Source organism: Ursus maritimus, unplaced genomic scaffold (assembly GCF_017311325.1).
Source record: "Ursus maritimus isolate PB19 unplaced genomic scaffold, ASM1731132v1 scaffold_32, whole genome shotgun sequence".
Taxonomy (NCBI): domain Eukaryota; kingdom Metazoa; phylum Chordata; class Mammalia; order Carnivora; family Ursidae; genus Ursus; species Ursus maritimus.
The window spans coordinates 14,497,281-14,518,183 of NW_024425786.1; the positions used below are offsets into that span (position 1 = coordinate 14,497,281).

Sequence of the window (20,903 nt, forward strand, 5' to 3'; positions counted from 1 at the left end):
AGGAAGGAAGGAAGGAAGGAAGGAAGGAAGGAAGGAAGGAAGGAAGGAAGGAAAGATGAATTTACCACTCGGCTTTACCCGCTGAGCGAGGCAGAGCCCGGAGCCCCGGCTCCCAGACCCTCTGCTGACCACCCGCCCCTGGCTTCCTTTACTGTCTTCACATCAGTGACAGCATCACTCAATCCAGAGTTTAAGCATCTGAACTTGACCTTCTAAAGGCTGCTAGGGCTCATAAAGTCCTCCCCAGGTTATTGAGACCTGGTTTTGCATGTTTCTTAAAACCTCTGAATCCCTACTGCCCAGTGCTGGTGGGGGTGCCCGATGCTCAGCGGGGGCTCACTAAATGTTTGTTGGATGACTGCATGATTACTGCCCTCTGCGGGTTCTCTCTTATTATATGAGCACGGCTTTTCTCCTCCCAGAGCTACAAGGTACGGGTCAGGGGCCACGCCCACAATGTTTTCTGGCCTCCGGGTGCGGCACAGTGCTGAGAACCCAAGAGTTTCCATGAATGGACACCCGTTATATCAGTGAGCTACACTGTGTAACAGGCCACACCACACCTTAGCGACTGAGAATGGCAGCCTGTATTCAGCACACGATCCTGCAATTGGCCACTTAGCCTGGGCTCAGCCGGACCATTGTTTGGGTTCCAATGAGCTTGTCTTGTGGGTCATGGTCAACAATGAGTGGGGTTTGCCGACCCTCGCCAAGTGCTCTTCTGTGTCTGAGGTCTGAGGGAAAAATCTGGGCTGAAGGACTCTGGTCCCACCTGCCAGCGTGCAGCCCAGGCTTTCTCTCGGCAGAGCTTGGCGTCCTGGGAGAGTAGAGCACCAGGCCTCCTTGGCCTAGGCTCGGGAACTGGTAGAGCATCCATTCGTTCCACTACATTCTATTGACCAAAGTTATTCACAAAGCCAGCACGGAGTTCAGATTCAACCACTGCGAAAAACAGACTACTTCCTGATGGGCAAAGCTGAGCACTCCTTCACGAGGGAAAGGACGCAGAGAGGTAAGGACGACTGTGGCCAATTTTGCATTCTGCCATGCCAGTTGAGCATTATAAAGAACAGAGTCTGCTCAGCCCAGGTCACACTGGTGTTCATTAGAGTTTAAGTCTGATATCACTAGGGGCTCCTGAATTTGGATGGAAATTTCAGGTCCCTCTGATGCCCTCTTCCAGGCCCTTTCTCCATCTCTGTGACATCTTCCTGGCCATGGCACCCACGTGACAGTGATGGTTGTGGATATCCTCATGCTCTGTCTCCGGGGAGATGGAAGTGGCATTATTTTTTCCTGCCTGAGGGATTTCAGAGAGCAGGACCTGAACAGAGGAGAAACAAAGTCCAAGCGCATCTCTTAGCTCCTTGGCTGTGTGCCATGACGGCGTTTGGCGGGATCCCTACTCTGCCCCCAGCTGGATGCGGGTTGCTTGCCCGGTTCCCAAGTCCGCCCTGCATCCTGATTTTGAAGGAGGGGTGGAGGGAGAGTTTAGGGTAGATCCTGCGTCCTTTTCCCCTCTTGGAAATTCCTGGGTGGGGGGTTGGGAATATCTCTCCATTTCTGTCACCTGTTGGATTGCTTCTTAGCACTTAACGACTATCAGAAAGTGGTATTTATTTGTGTCTGTGCGTAGGGACTGTCTCCCTCCATCCGCATGCCAGGATTTGATCTTTCCCATTGCTGATCGGCTGCCCCCTGGTGTCGAGTGACAGAGGAGTACCCTCGGCCATGTGCTGAAGGGTGACTGCAGAACCAGGGCCTGTTTGGGGATGGCGTGAGAAGGCTTCTGGAAGGACAGGTGGCACCGGAGCCCGTGCTGATCGACGAGGGGGCCCGTGGCTGCCTAGCACTGGAACTTACGCCTGCTACAGCGGGGCCGGCTGGAGAAGAGCTGCTTGAAGTTCTTCTCGTAGGTGGGCAGGCTCTCTCTGAAGCAGTATGCAGACTGCCGGTCACACTCACATGCCCGCCGCCCACAGGGGCAGCTGACGCCGGGGCCGAGGGCACACTGACCTGCAGAGAGAGAAAGGGTCACTGGAGGCTCTCCTCGGTTCTAAGGTTGGGGAAAACAGGGACTTGCTGCAAAGGGTCAAGGGTTGAAAACAGAAAGGGAAGAAATTGGGAGTCCGTCTCCTGGGTCCCTGGTCACACCTAGATATGCCACGAGGCCTGGAGTAAAGAGAAGCCTGAAAGGAAATGGCTGGGCTGCACGGAGGGGTGCCCTGAGTGGGCACGCACGCCAAGGAAACGGGACCCACTTTCTCAGAACTCACCTCATACATCCAGCTGCTTGCTTGACATCTCGCTGGGACGTCTCAGGCAACTCCAACTTAAGGCGTTCAAGAAAGAACACTCGATGTAGCGCTCCCTCCACCCACCAACCTGTCCTTCACCCACGCTCGTGGCTCGCAAACGGCACCACCTCCTACTCGAGCCAGAAAGTGAGCAGCAGCCTGGGCTCCTCCCTGCCCTCCACTTTGCACATCCAGGCCACAGCAAGCGCCACAATGTCTCTGTTTAAAGTACTTCATGCTCCTCCCTCTTCTCTCCACCTTCCTGGCCACCACCCCAGTTCCTGTCACCACCTGCTCTTCCTCCCTAACCGGAAGAAACAAACAGGGACTTTCTTAAACTTTCACCCTGACCAGGTCCACTCTCCTGTTTCAAGCCCCAGTGCAGTTTCCTAGTACTGGGGGAAGACATCCAAATCCTCACCTGGGGCCCGAGAGCAGCCTTGCCATGATCCGAGCCTCGCTAACCCCTCCGTCCTCACTGTCCTTCACCCTGCTCAGGGCACACAGGCCTCTCTATCACATGCTTGGCTCCCTCTTGTCCCAGGGCCTTTGCTCTCACTGTTGTGTCTAAAACACTCGTCTCCAGGATCTTCAAGTGACTGGCTCTGTCTCCTCCTTTGGGTCTTGGTCAGATTTCCCCTCTTCAGAGAGGTCCTCCCTGATCCCCGACCTAGAGCTCCCTCCAGCCACTCTCCCGCACATCCCGTCTGTCTCATTCACTGTGCTTTGTACAACCCGTGCATCTCTTATGTGTTTACTTGCAAGTGTCTGTCTCCCCTCGACAAAGCGTGAGCTCTGTGAGACAGAGGCTTTGCCTGTCTCGGCCGTCACAGTATCCCCAGCATGCAGAACTGGTGTCGGCACATAGTAGGTGCTCAACCGATGGTCGCTGAAAAATGAATGCCACCTCTGCCTGGGCCATTGGGATTGAGTGTCTGTCCTTTGGCCGAGTCACCACTAGATGGGGATCTTTTATTTAGCTGTCAGAGCTGTAGTGCTCTGTGTGTGTGTGTGTGTGTGTGTGTGTGTGTGTGTGTGTGTGTTTTCTGCTCTCTTCTAAGGGTTGGGGGTGAGGAAGGGCGGCAGCCAGACTCCCGTTTGTTGATCATGGGCAAGTAAGCTTCAGTATCTTCATTTACAAAATGATGATAAAAACTATAATAGTGTCAAAAATAAATAACGGTGCCAGGCTCGTCGTGGGGGTTTTCACAGCTGTGTACAGAGGGAGTGGTTTGGACATGGCAGGTGCTCTGTAAGTGCTTATGATGATGATGGTGATGCATCTGGGAAGAGGAGGAGCCCTTTGAAGTCGGCCCCAGTGCTGGCTGTCCTCTGTTTGTTTGCCTTTCTCCCTCTGAAGTCCAATTCCTGCAGCAAGCTGTCCTCCTGCATCTCCCCGGAGACTTTGGTTTCTCAACGCACGTCGACAGCCGTCCTACGCTTCAGCTGTGCCCTCCGTGCACCCTCACGAAATGCGCCAGGGATGTTCCCGCCCCTGGTTCTCGGCTCCTGCCACTCCCACTGTTCCTGACACCTGGGTCACCTTTGCCCTCCCACTCCCTCTTTCCATCTGTGAAAATCCTCCAGGATCCATCAAGCCCCAGCTTCCCTAGGAGCCCCTCCCAAGCCCCTGTCTCCTCCGGGTCTCTGGCCTCCCTCGTACCCAGCACACCCCTTGCTTCCCTCTGGGGTGGCCACCGTGGTCTCCAGGGGCCCACGTGGACTCATCGCTGGTGTCCTCGGGGGGCTACTTGGATGCAGGGCACTGCCCCCTTCAACCTTGCTCTCCTCGGGAAAGGGCCTGTCACTCACCCAGGGCGCTGTCACTCTGCCTCGACCCCCTCCTCTTCCTTGCCCTCTTTCTGGTTACCTCTGTCTTCTGTTCCTGTCTTCCTCTCTTCCATCTCACCTGTACTTTGTCCTTTCTCTCACTTCGCTGTCCCTTTCTTGCTCTGTCTGAGCCTTTCTGACACACAGAGTATGACCCTTTCCTGATGCACAGTGCGACCTCTAACGCCTCGCCTGGGCCCCAGGCCCGCTGGAACCGATCTTGAACAGGGGTCAACGGCTGCGGGCTATATCCTTTCTGGAGCATCCCACAGCCATGGCCAGACGAGGCCAGTTGAGCCCTGGAAGGAGAGGCAGCCCCGGGCTGAGAAATGTCTTCTTCGCAAGCCATCTTTCCCAAACCAGCCTGAATCCAGTTCCTGCGGCTTCCAGGTTGCTAGTGGAGATTCTGAGGCACGAACTGAGACATGAAGAAGGGAACTGGTGGCTTCGGGGCCGGCTTGCTCAGTCCGTGAAGTAGACTTCCACAAATGGGACGTGGCAGGACGCTGTACAGGAATGTTTGTCGCGGAGAACCCGGGCTCCTGCCAGGCCTCTACCTGCCTGTGCCCCGGGCCTCCGCCCTGCTCTCTAAATTCTCTCCCTAGGCCTCTGGTTTGGTTTCAGGGCTTTAAATGCCATCTGAGGGGCGCCTGGGTGGCTCAGTTGGTTAAGCACCTGTCTTCAGCTTAGGTCATGATCCCAGCGTCCTGGGATTGAGTGCCACATCGGGCTCCCTGCTCAGTGGGGAGTCTGCTTCTCCCTCTGCCCCTCCCCTCTGTCTCTCCTCCCTGCTCGTGCACACACACTCTCTCTCAAATAGATAAAATCTATTTATAAAAAAATAATAAATGCCATCTGAATGCCCATGACTCTTGGGTTCTCATCCCAGCCTGTGCTCTGGACTCCAATATGTTCCTGTCCACTTGACTTTCCCGTCGGGTGTCTGATAGGCATCTTGAACTCAAGAAGGCTCATGCCAAGTGTTTGCTGTGTCTCCCTAGCCTGTTCTTCCCCATCTGCACAAGCTCGGACGGCACCTTACCTACAGCTGCTCGGGCCGGGAGCCTTGGATTCCGTCTCTTTTTCCTTCCCACCCCGCATCTCATCCATCAGCAGCTCCTGACAATTGACCTCCAAAACACCCAGCATCAGACACTCCTCTCCTTCTCTACTCCACCACCCTGTGGCAGCTTCTCCCCAGTGCTCACTAATGGCTCCCCATCTTTCCTCCCTGGCTCCCCAACTACCCTGGACAGTGGCCAGAATGATCTTTCTAAAGCAAGAGCAGAGCATATCCTGCTTCAAACACTCTGGTGGCTTCCCCTGCAATGGAAGGAGAAGGCACCCTCCTCACCCGTCGGCCCAGCCCTGCGGACCCATTCCCCATGCGACACCAGCCTCCAAGGCCCTGCTGCCCTTTACCTCTGCTCTTGCCGCACTGGCTAAGTGCCACTTCCTTGCGAGGGCTTCTTCAGCCACCTGAAGTAGCCATCCTTCCCTCTCCCTGTCATCATCATTTTGTATCTGGTTGCTTTGTTGCAGCACTGGTCAATACCTGAGCGCACTTTATTTCTGATTTTGGGGGGCCTGACTCCCTCCCTGGAGGCAAGCTCCCTGGGCAGGGAGTTTGTCTTCTCATTGCACACCTGCAGCCCTAAACACGCAGTAAGCCCTCTATCCCCAGCTGCTGCTGCCCCACTGGCTGGACTTTTACCCTCTGTGGGGCAGCTTCCCAGGAAACGGGAAGCCAGTTCTCCACCCAGACCCACCGCCTGGGTTCTTTAGGGTCTCAGGCAAGTTGCTTGTCCCCAAGCCGGTTTCCTTGGCTTTCAAACCGGGAAACAGACACTTGCATTAACTATTTCATGAGTTCATTCATTCACTCATCAAACAGGTACTGAGGTCTTAACATGTGCCTGGGCTTCTAGGTGCTGGAGGTACAGTTCTGAGCAAGCAGACCCCATGTTGCATAGCTCCCAGGGCGTCCTTCTCTGTGGGTTCTAATGAAGACGAGTGCCCCCCACACAAGACAGGCTTGTTCCTTGCTCCCCTGGAACTCACATTCTGGTTGGCGGGGGAGCGGATGCATAAACAAACAAGGTAATTTCAGGTAGAGACAAATGCTAGGAGAAAAAAAGGGTGATGTGTCAGCGAGTGGAGGTGTCGTGAGGAATACATTCAGTAATGAAGGAGAAAGAGCTTTGCAAACCACAAATTCCAGTGGTTACCATGTTCACCTTCCCTCGTTGGTGGAGTGAGAAGTCAGAGGCTCAGACATGGAGGTGTAAGGGGACCAGTGGCTGGAACCTGGTCTCTCTCTGCCTCCCATGACCCCTGCACAACACATACATGCCTATGTGGGTGGAGGGGGGTGTGTGTCTCTGCTGGCTAATCTTAAAGTCCCTTGCAAATGCCAAGTACTTATGTAAGCCCACTCAGAGGAGGGATAACAACCTTCTTGGTTGCTCGAGGGTGGCCTTCCCCACCTGGCAAATTGGCCCCAGGGCTTGAGTTATAGGCCTTTCTCTGCACTGATCTCCCAGTGACATTTAAAGACATGGACAGGCCAAGTTGTTTTTCTCCTTTCCCTTCCCTGCTCACAAACTGCATCCCGGATCAGCTGCTGGTTGCTAGGCAACCCGGGGCCAGGCTCTGGGTACAAGATTTCAGAATTTGGAGTGGGGGTGGGGGTAGGCAGTTAACCCTTTCAGCAGCTCTTCGAACGCAGTGTAACTGGGGTCAGGGGAGAAGCGCTTTTCTTCTCTAGGGAGTTAATGACATTAGCTTGAGGGGGTACAGGTGCAGGGGAGAGACTTCAGCGAAAGCTCCTAACAGTAATGAAGAAAATCCCAATGCTTTTCTGCAAAAGTAAAGGGGAAAAGAAAACTTCGGTGCAAAAAGAAGTCTCCTCTTCTAAAAGGAAAGGCATTACCTAGGCACCTGCTATAGGCCAGACTCTTTAATGGGGTTACTTCAGTAACTTTATGAAGTGCAGATTATTATCCCCATTTTACAGACGAGGAGACTAAGGCTCAGGGCAGTTGTGCAATTACCCAGCTAGAAGCGGTGGAGCTGGGATTCGGACCCAGCTCTGCCTGACTCCAAACATGTGCTGTCTCAGGGCCTCTTAGCAGGGGACACAAAGCTAGAACAGAAAGATCTGGGGCATTACAGGGGAGCCAAGTCCATCTGCCTTTTGCTGTCCCCTGGGCCGGTGCTGAGCATTCTGATGACAACAAGACTTGCATTTGTGGGAGCCCTCCAACCAAGTGCATCCCCCCAACACCCTCCTGGCAGCCCCAATACTGGGGAGAGCAGTGTGAGGCAGGAGCAGCAGCTCTGGGACCAGACAACCTGGGTCCGACTCATGATTCTTCTTTCCCTGGCTGTGTGACCGTGGCCATCTCAGCTAACCTCTCTGAGCCTCAGGGTCCTTCTTGATAACCATGCCCACCTCAAAGGTATATCCTGGGGGTTAAGATTTTGGCTCTAGAGAATGCCAGGAGAGCAGGACCTGAGGCTGCCTTGCTCTGCGCTCCAGCCCCTGCACAGCACTGGCCCTGAATGAGCATCCAGTAGGCACTCAAGCAATACTGGACAAGTAAATGAATGTGCCTGGGTCTGGTGTGTGGGCTCAGCAGACCCAGGATCAGAACCCAGATCACCCAGCTCCTAGCCCTGCTCCTGGGAGGTGAGGTGGGGAGGATGGGGGGCTGGCCTGGTACTCACTGGCTGGGTCAGCTGAGGAGGAGGGTGCTGATGTCCCGCTGGTGATGCGGAAGCCCCTGCCCCCTCCCCATGCTGACTCCTTAAGCAGAGCTCTGGACTCCGGGAGGTCCACTCAAGCTTTGGGGGCAACTTGTTGCCTGGCAGTGTCTGTGAAAAGGACAGCCCAGACTGCAGACCTTCCAGCCCAGCTCCTAGCCCCTTCCTGCGACTCCCCACCCCAACACCTAGTGGATGCCGAACAGAGGATGTTTCCGGGTGCCACCTCGGTGGGGGGGGGAGGGCTCCAGCCTCTCCCTCAGATCACTCTCTCCCCCATCTCCTGGAGTCCCAGACTGTGGCTCTGGCCCTACCTGGGAGGGGGAAGAGGGCTGCTAAAGAAGCTGCTAAAATAATAATAGTAATAATAATAATAATAATAATAATAATAATAATAATAATAAAGCAGCTGCCCCAGGTGCAGAGGGCAGAGGCTTGCCCCAAGCCTGGGACCACAGTGGGGCTGGGGCTCTGCACCTGCTGAAATTCTACTCCCCTTCTCAGATCACCTTTTCCCTTCTTTCCCCATCCCTGCACTTTATGGGGGCATCAGAGGACAGAGCTCCTCGAGGATATTTTCTCTAAAAGTGGTAACTTTTCAAGCACTTTAAGGTAACACTTGACATGACAGATGTTATGATCAAGAGGCAAAGAGATGAGAAGAAACCATATGGAAGTGAGACCATGAGCCAGGCTGAGAAGAGTCAGAGGCACCTTTTTTGTGTGTGCGCCCGTTCCAGCCAACCGCCAGGCTTGTCCCCCTGACTCCGGCCAAGCGGGGCCCAGAAGGGTGGGAAGAGGCAGCCAGAAACTCAGTCCCTGCCTCCGAGGGCATCACGTACCAAAGTAAAGAACACTTTGGGGGCAACCTCCCCCAGCCCCCTCCCCTTGCCCCCCCACTAGGGCCCTGATCCCATCCCATCCCCTGCACGTGGTCTGTGGGATCTCCCAGAAGACACACGGCTTTAGGTATGAGCACCGTCATGACCCGAGAGCTCCAACACAGAAGTCTCCCTGAACTCACGTGGGAAATGGGGGTTCTCCCAACGACAGTGTGCATGGGGGCCAGGGGCTGTGGAGGCTGAAAAGCAGACCGTCTGTCCTCCCATTGTGGGGCTCTGAGCCGCCAGCCCCCCAGCTGAGGTCTCACCACTGAACCAGGAACACCACATAGTCCTAACACTTGGCCAGTCTTGGTGTGTCCTGAGCTGGGGCCCTGGCATTGGGGGGGGGGGCATTGGGGAGCCTGGGTTTTGGGTGCTGAGTACCCACTCTAAGGGGGAGATAAAGGGCAGGGAGGTGGTGGTTACCTGACCTCAGGAGGAGACAGGTGAACTCCGACATACAGCCAAGCGCAAGTACACATAGGGAGAAAAGTGGATCGTGCAAGTCCACAAGGCCAGGGAGGAGGCCAGTTGCCCTAAGAGGCATTCAAATCACTGGCTCCACGGAATGAGTGGCATTCACAAGAAAGCTACAGCCAGGGACTTCAAATGTGCTTGCTCTTTAGACCAAACTTGCCCTACACACACCCACACCCCAGCAGCCCCAGAACATGCTCCGGGATATCGGGGGCCACTCCCCACCTGCTGGACACTCAGTACTTGCCTGCCCTTGTCCTTTGCCCTCCTCCTTGAAGGGCCTCGATGACACATGAGTTCCTTTCCCCGACCCCTCCTATTTACTTTTGTGTCCCCCCACGGCACCTACCCGTGCTTGGCATGTCCTCGCCCTAAACAAATATTTTTTCAACTGAAAGACAACTGAGCTGCTTTGTTAACACATGACAGACACGAGGAATGTTCTCAACAGCAACAGTTGCCAAGCAAAGCTGCAAGATTCAATGTAATCTCAAGTCAACAACTATTTACTGAGCAGGTGCTGTACCCCAGGCACCACGCTCCATGCTCCCCGAGGTGCTGGAGGTACAGCCACGGACAGGAGAGACTAGAGACCAAGCAAGGACACCCAAGAAGCTCCGATTCCTAGAATTGTCACTCTCCATCTCAAAGCACTCCTCTGCCAGGAGGGAGACATGAAGGAGAGGCCCAGGTTCAAAGCCATGTCCCTGCAGAGAGGGCTACTCACAGACCACGGTCCCATTGGCGATGTGGAATTGGTAGCTGTTCAGCATGGGCTGGCAGCCGAGCTGCTTTAACTTCCCGTAGCAGCAATCATGTGCCAGGCAGCATCTGGGGGCCAGACCAGAGCAGGTGAGGGGGACAGGCCCTGGGGCATCCATCAGTCGGGGCGGGGGTACCATGGGTGGAACCTGGAAAGGATGCCCCTGCCTCCTCCCCAGAGTGAGAAGGCATTGAAGATAAGGAGGTAAGTTCTTGAAAATATTAACAATATAAACATAACCACTAACATTTAGTGAGCCCTTTCTAGTAACTTCTGCTATCTCATTGGCTCCTCCGTGTAACCCCGTGAAGTGTGATTGTTGTCCTCATTTTTGTAGGGGAGGAGATGAGATCTCAACAGGGGAATTTCCTAAAATTATACGGCTGGAAAATCACACACACACACACACACACACACACACACACACACGGGGCTCAAACCTAGGTCCATGTGACCTGGTCATTCATGTAATGACTTTTTCCTGAGCACCTACTATGTGCCAAGCACTGTGATAGTCCCTGAGGAGACAGGGGTCAGCAAAAACACCCATAGTCCTTCAGTCCTTGTTCTCACGATGCTCAGAGTGGCCTGGGGAAGGAAGGGAGGACACCAAGAAGAGAAAACAACTGGGACAGGACCGGGAACTGGGTTCTAAGGACAGAAAAGCAAATGCTCTGAGCTTCAGTCCTTTGTCTCGCCATCCCTACCTGCGAGTGGGCTCTTTGCTGTTTGTCAGCTTTGTTTCATGGTGTTAAAATTGCCATCAGCCTTTGGGCTTGGAAGGAGAGGGACAGAGAGTCAAAGGTCCTGGACTTGGAGACAGGCAAATACTTGTTCCGAATCCTGACTTGGCCCCTCAGGGGCTGGTGTGTTGTTAGGCTTTGCCGTGGTGGTTTAGTGGGTCCTCATGGTTGCTGCCTGTACAAGACGGGGTTGGTATCACTGCCTTGGCCTCTGGATGGAAGGATTAAGTTAGGCCCCATGTGCAAATCACTGATCCCAGTGCTCGGCACATGACGGGGGTTCCATCAGTGTCACTGCCCCCGTAGGGCTCTGGGATCCCTCCGGCTGGAATATTCCATGGTCTCAGGAGCCCAGCCGCTCAAGGGGAGTCCCCTTGAGTCCCAGAGGACTCAAGCTCTAGGAGTGACATTTTAGGTGCTGCTGCTGGGACATATTTATCCACTCAAGGTTAAAAGTGGGGAGACACACCTCGTTTCTTATTCCTTCAAATGAATGATGGGCAAACTACCCTGTCTCCTACTTTCCCTTGCCCTCGCCAGTTTATACCAACCTTCTCGGGACTCACGCTCCCCACCCCCAGGCTGAAGAGTAGGCCTGGCAGCCACGTTGGGCCATGTGGCCTCGCCCAGATGGACAACTTTTCCAAACTGGGCCACGGGGATTCTCTCTCCCGGAATGTGGAATTCGGCCCGGGAGACAGCAGGGCAGCCTTGCTGTGGTCTAATCCTAAAAACTGGGTTGCTGAGCGAAGATCACGTTTGCCGTGACGTTTGAGAATTGAAGACGTTTCTGGAGCTCTGAGCAGGACTGACTAGTTAATTTTCGAGGCCTGGTGCAACACGAGAAGTCGGGGCGTGTTGTTCGAACGCAAGGATTTCAAGATGTGGTTGCAGAGCTGCGAACCTCAAATGGGCTTCTGTCACTTGTCGTGCAAGAGTCCTGACATCCCGCCTCACCGCAGGCAGGCGCGGGGTTTCAATGCAAAAAGGAAAGCAGGCCTGGAGCCTCCGGACTCACCTGTCAGTGTCATCCACCGGGGTCCCTTTGCCCCCAAGGCCACAGTAGCAGCCGTATCCATAATAGGAGAAGAAGGCACTCCGCCCTGTGATGTGTTTGACCATCCTCTGAAACTGCCAGAAGCTGCCATGGGCAGGGGCCATCACTGCCAGCCAGAAAATAAGAACGAAGACATGGGGTAGTGAGAACAGTGCCAGCCTGGCGACCCGTCCCTAGAGCGCTTGCATCCGAGACATCAGGAGACCCCAAAACATGCCCCCAAACACGGGCATGGCTGGGATCATCAGCCCCTTTCACCGGAGAAAGTAATAGGATCAGAACACTGTGTCCCACAGCCAGCTTCTTGCTAGCCCGGGAGGAGAACCCAGCCTCCACGACGTTCAGGACATTACCATCAACTATGTCTTCCCCCGCCAAGCGAGAAACCGCTATCCGAGGCAGAAACACCCTTGGGTCTGATGCAACATTAAAGGGAGAAGTTCAAAGCCAGAGATGCCAGTTCCTACAAATACCGTCAGGCATTTACAATCTCACAGGAGAAGTAAAACACTTAAGAAGCAGAAAAGATGCCCTCAATCTATTTTTTTTAATGGCAAATATACATGGACCCGGCAATTTTTACTTCTACAGAATGTTTATGAAAGTGGGGGAAGAATACACACACACACACACACACACACACACACACACATATATACACACACACAGAGGAATGTTTGCTGCAACGCGTCCCTTGTGGTATCAAAAAATTGAACACCACCCACATATCCACTGACAGAGGGAGAATAACTAAATTGTGTCTTGAAAACATCTACTTTTAATAGCAATCTCTCCGGGCAGTGGGATTGAGGAAGTAGGTGGAGAAGAAGATAGACACCATTTATATACTTTTATGCTGTTTGACTTTTTTTTTTTTTTTACAATGCACAGGTATTACTTTTCTATTAAAATGGTCAAAATATATGTGTGGAAAAGCCTAGAAGCATGTCTATCAAACTCTTAAGAGTGGTTACATCTGTGTGTAGGAAAAGGACTAGGGTCTGGGAAGGATGAAAAGTAGCTTTATCTTGCTATACTCACTTATTTTACTTTTTAATTACCCGCATATGTTAATTTTGCAATCAAATAACATGAAAACGTGAGCTTGAGGAAGAAACACAGAGACAGAGGGGTTTGGGACACGTTCACAGGAAACCCACGTGCAACTGTGGTTTTGTTGTCCTAAAGCACGACAGAGGGGGTGGAAGCCCGGGGTGGTCACTGCTGTCCAAACAGCCCCTGGAGAGAGGCCAGGGTCACCTCCGGCACTGATCTCGTGGAGGGCCAATCGTGGGGGCGGCGGAAGGGGTCCTCTCTGCATTTGGGCTTCTCTCCCCCCACCATGATCTTGAAAACTGTAAATCCCACCACGGACTAAAGGGAAAATGGGAGCTCCAGTTTTGACATTTTGACTTAGGGACGCAAAAGCTACACAGCAGAAACAGACAGATAAATGGATCTGGAGAAATCTCTACTAATGAAACTCATCGGAGTCAAAGAGTGTTCCAGCAAACCCAACGCGGTTTGCTAGTAAGTTCTTTCTCACTGTGCAGGGGTGTGTTACCTGATCTCCTGGTAGCAATGACTTATAATTATCCATTATTCCATAAGTCACCATAAGAGAGACTTTCTGATGAGAACTAATTGTCCCTAAATTAGATATATGTCTGCGTTTTTGTTCTGGAATCTACATGACTTTAAACAAAGGCAACGGAAAGAAAAGAAAAGAAAAAAGGTTCCCGAAGGGGATGTGTGGTAAAACAGTAGTCAAGGCCCTTTTTCTTAGCAAATGGTTAGCAACCTTTGATTTTCTTAAAGTTCTGTGAGGTCCCAATGCTGGGACCAACCCATTTTGTAGAAGAAACAGAAGGAGGAGGGCTTTGGTGGAAGCCTGTTCCACTCCTGATTCTATTTTGAGGGACACCTGATTTTCCCCTCACCTGATGCCACGTCAGGAGGGGCCGCCCTGAGACACAGACACCCAGACAGGAGGACAGAGCCCTGGAGCTCTCCCAGCTCCGTACTACTTACGGCAGGAGGCAAAGACCACGAGAATCCCGATGGCCTTCATTCCCGAGGACACCAGGAGGTCGGAGGCTCCACGATCACACCTTTCTCTGCTCATGAGGGGTCTGCCAGCCGAACTCCTGAAAATGACCAAAATGAGGCGAGGCCATGCGGGTGCAAAACCCCAATCACAGCGCAGGGCTCAGAGCAAAAGGATCTTTTTCAAACCTAATTATCTCTGAATATGATACCCCTTCTGGTATTTAGACCTAAATATAAAGATACGAAGGGCTCAGTTGTCTGAAAAGTGCAAGTGTTTCTTTTCTTTTTCTGGCAACATCATCCCTTCATCTCTTTCATTTTTTTTTTTTCTTTTGAGGAGTCAGTATTTCCTCTTGCTTCCAAGTTTAAAGGCATCCAGGGGGTCCATGATGGAAATTCCGGGCCAGGAAGTCTAGCCCCACTTGCACGGTGGGCCCCACTGCCCGTGTCTTCCTTCCTTGGTATCAGGTATCTCATTCAGGAGTTTAGCCCCTCTAAATCTCGGCTTCCCCTCCTATCAAGTGAGTCTAAGATACCTATCAGTAATTTCAAACATTTATTAAGAAGTTACTCAATGCCAAGTGCTGTTTTTTTTAAGGTCTTCCCGGGTATTCTATGATTTAATCCTCACAAACTGAGAGGCTTTGCCATTGCTTTAGAAACAGAAACAAGAGTCAGAACAGCTTCCTTGAACCCACAGAGCCCCCAGCTTCACAGACTCGGGGTGGGGAGCAATGGAAACCATGCAGGAAAAGCTGCTCGGTACTGTAAAATGCTATGTCCGCGAAACGCACCCCTCTTATTACTGTTAGCAATGCTAAGGGTCCTCGTATGTGGCTTGCTTCCCACAGAACAACAGAGGAGGGCTCAGGGTCCCCTGTTGTCCCAAGGAGCCCCCCCTCCCCTGTTCGGGCAACAGCTCTCTCTAAATGCAAGTGGTCTTGACGTGGCCCATCAGAAATCAGGCTAAATCTGATAACAGCAGGACTCGGAGTATGAACAATAGTTCTGTTGAGCCCAGAGAATTTGGCAGGCACAGAGCTTTGGCTAGATTTACTCCCTGTGACAAAGTTTCCCAGGAAAACTTCAAAATGAGCGTCCTGCTGCAGAGCCCCGGGCCAGTTCATCAGGCATCTCTGCTACTTCTGCCCCTCTCTGGCCAGATTCTGGTGGAGGCTGCAAGGGTCGGGCCTGACCGGGCCTGGTCCCAGCCAGACTCTGTTCCAAGTGCCGCAGGGAGGTTTTTAAATTAGGTTCCATTTCTACAGGCTGGCTCCCTTTCCTCTTCTGAGTCTGCAAAAATAACCGTGTGATGGTGCAGTCCAAGAAGAAGGCACACATGTCTTTTAATCGAGCAGGTGATGACGCTTTGGAAAGACAAAGAAAGGGACTTGGGTGCGTTACCAGCAATGAAATCGGTGTCTCTCTGTGCGCCAGCTTCTCCCTCTGTGTGTCAGCTTCTCCCTCTGTGTGCCAGCTTCTCCCTCTGAGTGTCACATTCTCCCTCTGTGTGCCAGCTTCTCCCTCTCTGTCAGCTTCTCCCTCTGAGTGTCTGCTTCTCCCTGTGTGTCAGCTTCTCCCTCTGTGCATCAGCTTCTCCTGTGTGTCAGCTTCTCCCTCTCTCCAACCATGCTTTGTTCACTTCCCGACAGGTGTCTCTCCTGGGAGCCTCCTGAGAACGCACTTCTCTGTCTCAGAGTCTGTGTCCAGGGAGGCCAATCTAAGCCCACTGTAGAGTGATAAGCAGTGAACTCACCTCCAAAAGGAGGAGTTTGAGAGGCCTTGAATTACCTTAAATTTGTATTCCACTCCTATCTGTTCCTCATACAACTGGACAGGTAGAGCACTTTCGTGTTTGGCAACTGAGGAGAGCAAGGCTCGGAGAAGTGACACACAACTACCAAGTGGCAGGACCAGGACTTAACCTCTGGTCCCAGCCCCCCAATTCAGAGCTCTTTCCACCTCACCAGGCTCCCTGCTAGACCTCTTGCCCATCTGGCCTTTTGAGGATGACCGCATTTTCACAGACACCGGCCTCCACGGCTATGACTTAGGCAAGACGGGCATGGTTCTCTCCTTTGACTAATTGCTTGCAGGTGCTCTGGATTGTGCTGAACTAAAAGCGAGAGCACAGGGCCAGCGGCCCAGGGACGTGATGAAGGGCTCGAGCATGGCAGGGGGTGGGGGAAGCTCGGCACGGACTCCAGTGCCAGCCTCCAGCGCAGCAGCCAGCGAATTGGCGGGTCTCTGGGAGCGATGCCCTCAGACCCAGCAATTCATCTGACATAGACGGTGCTGAAACATTGGTAGACTTTTCTCCCCGGGGAGAAAATAAAGAGGAAAGAACCCATGAGCTCCATAAGTCAAAGATCACTTGATTTTGTCCACCTCTTTATTCCCAGTGCCTGCCAGCATGCATGGAACCTGGCACGTACTAGTACTGAGGGCGAGGCTGAGTCACTTTTGTGTCACCCTTCTACTCCCTGTGTGGCTTCTGAGCTCTTCCCAGACAGTAAATCCTCACGGCCCCCAGCTGGAGAAGTACTGCTACCACCTTCCCTGTGCAGATAAGAAAGCCAGGCACTGAGAGATGGGAAGTAAATATGCATTTGAGGAATGAATGAAGGAATGAATAAATGATCAGAGTCTGATTGTGCTTCGAGTTACAGAAATATAAACAAAACTATACCCTACCGAGGGCCAGCATGCGCTAAGCACGGCTTGTAGATTATCGCCTTAAATCCTCTTCCAGTGCTCCCCATGTGGCCTAGATGACCAAGCCCAGTTTCTAGATGGGAGAACAGAGACTGGCAGGGGTTAGGTATTTTGCCCTGCAAATTGACGGAGCCAGGACTCAACCCAGGTGTGTGGACGCCAAAGGCGGCCTTCCTAACCCTGAGCTGTTCTCCTGCTTCCCTGCGGGGCATTGCACGGTGGGCTCTACCTATGCAAAACACAGCTGAGAAAACAAAACCAAAACGACCCGAGCATCCCAGCAGATGCCACAAACACTCTTACTTGAGACACAGTTCCAGCAAAGGATCAGCCTCTTTTCTCAGACCCAGCAGTTGAACAGGAAGGGAGTTAGAGCGGCAGCTGTTGGTAGGCAGGCAAGGGAGAGACAGAAGTGATGAAAACAATAACCGGCCAAGCCTACGACGCTGGGGCCAGTGAGTGTGGGGGTCGATGGTTCTAGCTCCACCCGCACCGTCGCACCTGGAGTGGTTGTTGACTGCAAGTTGTCAAGGAAAGGCTGCACTGTGTAAAAGACTGCAAAGGGGCTGAGCGAAAACTCCAGATTCTCTGTCGGAGAAGAGGGTGGGAGCAAGGCTCCGCCACTTCCTGGCAGAGCCATTTAAGGTCCCTGAGCCTTGACTTCATCATCCGTGAGGTGAAGACAATGAGCCCGACCCCCCACGGATTGCCAGCAAGACGCAACAAGTCCCTGAGGTCGAAAGCGCTTGGTCACCCGTAGCCAAGGTGAGGTACCATGTTTGCTATGTCCTGCTTAAGGAGACGGGGAAGGAGGCACGACATTTATGGATGTTTTCCAATAATATGGGGAAACAATAGAAACCTGCAGTACTTCAAGAGGTAGATTTCATTATCTAGAAACTTCCCTCTTGCAGGGCCTCTTGGGAAGCTGATGCATCACGAAGCATAGTAGCGGCACCAGCCTCTTGGCCTCTCTACCAGAGTGCGCACCCGGTCCCCCTTCTGCTTAAAGATTATCCGTGGTCTCAATCAACACGTCTAATGAGAGCGAGGACAGAATAGGACACTGGGTATAGACTCCAAAATCTAGAAGCTGCTAGTTCAAAAAGAGGCCAACTGCTCTTTGGGGACAAGCTGCTGAGACACTGAAGCTCTTGCCTTCAGCCCAGCCCTGGGGGAGGTCATTTAGACTTCAAACCAGACATCCTTGGGGTATACTAAGTGGCAGCCAGCCGGGTCCCTCGGTGGAAAATCCAGCTGTGGAATCAGCATTGTCTCTTCATTAATTGAACTCTCGTTTGCTGATTGGAAACCATGATGCAGGCACTGTGTGGGCAAAGCAGGGGACTCAGACACAGGCAAGTTCCTAGCCTCCAGGAGCTCATAGCCTGATGAAGGAGGGGCATGTGGGAGGATGAAGCCAACGTGATAATGAGCACTGACCCTCACTGAGCACTCACCACGTGCCTGGCACTGTGCTAAGACCTTTACAGGTAGCACCTGATATCACCCCCATTCTTAACCACACTCCCATTCTTAACCACCTACATTCTATAGAGGTAGAAGCCGAGGTCCAGAGAAGTGTAATCAGCTACCCAAGATCTCTAGCTAGCAAGTGGTGGAGCCAGGATTCAAATTCCAGGGGCCACACCTGCCACCTCACGACCAGTGCAAGAGTCAGGTACAGGTAAAGGTGCCATACGGGAATGCCGGGGTGGGGGTGGGGCTTGGCTCTGCAGTATGGGGTGGAATCAGCCAGATTGGGGTTCTGGAATTTCTCTGCCACCCTGATGGTCAGTTGTTTTCTTTGGCAAAGGAGGCCCATGATGACTTTCTGGAAGAGAGCACTGAAGATTGGAGGAACTGACCTGGTGAGGGTGCATGATTCTTCTCGGGCATGTTCCACTGGACCAAAAGGGATCAGCAAAAGCCCACGAGGTTTGGGAGTGGAGAGGAGTTGGTCAGGAAAGCCCTCCAGGAAAGAGTTGACTTTTTCACGGAGGCCTTGAAGGATCAGTAAATTTGGATTGACTTCAAGGAAGGAAGCAAGGTGGGGCAGGCATGAGCAAAGACCCTGGGGATGAAAAGACTGAAGGCCCATTTGGGGAACAAGCTGGCTGGAACCCATGGAGAAAGCTGGGGAGTAAGGGAACCATGGCTGGAAGGAGGGTGAGTCCACATTTAAGCTGGCAGGGCAGGTGCCTCTGGCCACGTTTACTGAGAATCCATTTTGCGAGTGTGCCAGAGACCAGGCATTATAGGGTTCGTCCTTTGAAGACATGCTCTTTAAAGAAAGAGGGGAGACAAAGGTAGCAAAGTCAGCTCTCTCTTCAAAGAGCAGAAAGACACAGCAATTGGCTGGTTGGCTCCTTCCCTTTCCCTCCCTCCAACCTCCCCCTGGTACTGTGCAAACATGACACCAGGGAGCAAAGGGCACGTACTGCTAATTATTAAACAGACCGGAGGCATCAGCACCATTTTAGTGCATGCCCACATGGACACACACACACACACACACACACACACACACGGCAGGGAGAAGCCAATTTGATTTTCCAAAAGATTGCATAATTCTTAGGTGTTATTAAAATAGCTGATGAAGAATCTACTTTAATCTTTTTTGGGTGGGCGTCGAAGGCCTGAAGAGCATTGCTTAGATATTTCTGACAGAATCATTTACAAGAAATAAGCCACCAGCACAGAGCTGCAAAGCCGACAGTTCCTAAAACCGCCACTTCCTGCACCTTCTTGGGGTCTCCGATGCCACCTTGGATGTCCAGGGCGGGTGAGGGGGTGACCCTAGAAGGAGACATGCCCACCATGAGCTCCCACAGGTCAGGTTCAGTTTTGCTGAGAAGGGAAGAAACCTCACTGCTGAAATGATGCCCTCCTTCCCGCGCCCGAAGGCCTCCCTGTCAGTGTCCGTCACGTGGCACAGAACCACGTCCAGCTGTACTGAAAACAATCTGATTTGTAACTCTTTAGGGGCACGTGACCTGTCTCCTCAACCAAACTGTAAACATCTTGTACGAAGGTCAGAGTCGTGCCCTATCAAAATCCCGTGTCTGTGTGTCTGGGATACACAAGATAGCGGATATCTGGCCACAATGCTAGGTAACGAATCCTAATTCTTTCCTCTGATAATTTGGTTCTTGGATGTCTACTAACATTATCTTCCTATAACATAGTCACGAAATTATTCATCTGCATATTCTAAGAGTCTAGAACTGTGCCTGGCAGACAATACTAGCCCAGTAAGGGCTCCTTCTGAAGCTATCTTAATTCCATTTTGGAAGAAAGTCTTCATCATCAAGGTGGGATCTGAAGGGTAAGTGGGCATTAGGTGAAGGAGGGGAGGAGGCAAAGTGTGGGGAGGGTGGAGAAGAATCTTCCAGACATCGGGTTCAGCAGGAGCAAAGACCTGGAGTGTAGCGAGGGTATGTCCATGTGTGGCCCTGAGGCAGGGAACTGGCTTCGGGCAGTCTGGAGGAGCAGTAGGTCCTGGACAGAGTCAGAGGACTCATCCCCTCCCATTCTAACAGGAGGGATGGAGGAAAGCAGCCAAGTGTGTAGTCTGATGGCAGAACACTAACAAGGCTTCCATAGGATGGCCTCTAATTCTCTCTGAAGAGGGAAGTAGGGATTCTTCTGCGTGGGAGGAGGGGCAGGGGAGAAGGGAGAGGTTTCAGGAGAGAGGACAAGGTTTGAAATAGCCACGGAGGAGAGAGGAGACAGATCTGAACTGGGGCAAGTGGAAGGATTTCTGTGCGAGGGCGTTAAGGGTCCAGTGGAGGTTGGAGACCACACCATTCCATGATGCCAATGTCTAGGACTGGTCAAGGTGTCTTCAGCCCCTGCGTGTAGGCGGACTGATGGGAGTTTCATCAGGTAGGAGGGAGGGAGATGCAGCAGCACAAGGGCATGGGGGAGTCTCTAAAGGACCGTGGGCTGGACAAGGCAGGGAAGAAGCAGGTTGGTGGGGTTGGTGGGCTGGCGGGGAGAAAGCGCAGAGGGCGAATGGGGTAGAGGTGACTGGGGTTGCTGGAAGTATAGGGGTTGTGGTTAGGAGGGGCAAAGCAGGGGCAGATGAAGTTGATTACCAAGGGTCCAGATGCAGCAGGGAGTGGGGGGCTGATGTGAGGTCACGGACTGGGTGTTGAAGGGGTTGCACTGAGAACAGACAAGGCAGACAGAGGCCCCAACTCAACACAAGCCCTAAAGCAGTCACTGAGCCTGGAGGGTGCCCAGGAAATCTGTCAGTCCAGCAGCTTCTCCCCAAACCCGGGACACTGAGCAGGTCGGGCGGGACCTGCCCCCCCCCCC

The 20,903-nt window shown here is 52.7% G+C and overlaps 1 protein-coding gene across 1 annotated transcript in view; it reads right to left on the minus strand.

Moving 5' to 3' along the window:
- Positions 1-1,613: 1,613 nt before the first annotated feature.
- PLA2G2C (phospholipase A2 group IIC) overlaps positions 1,614-20,903 on the minus strand; it is a 26,683-nt gene continuing 7,393 nt past the window's right edge. Inside the window, exons 3-7 of the mRNA XM_008694885.2 lie at positions 19,275-19,379; positions 13,848-13,963; positions 11,778-11,922; positions 9,981-10,084; positions 1,614-2,016 (exon numbers count right to left, since the gene is read on the minus strand). Coding sequence (XP_008693107.1) covers positions 1,847-2,016; positions 9,981-10,084; positions 11,778-11,922; positions 13,848-13,963; positions 19,275-19,379 — 640 coding nt within the window. The 3' untranslated portion in view covers positions 1,614-1,846. The remainder of the gene's footprint in view (positions 2,017-9,980; positions 10,085-11,777; positions 11,923-13,847; positions 13,964-19,274; positions 19,380-20,903) is intronic.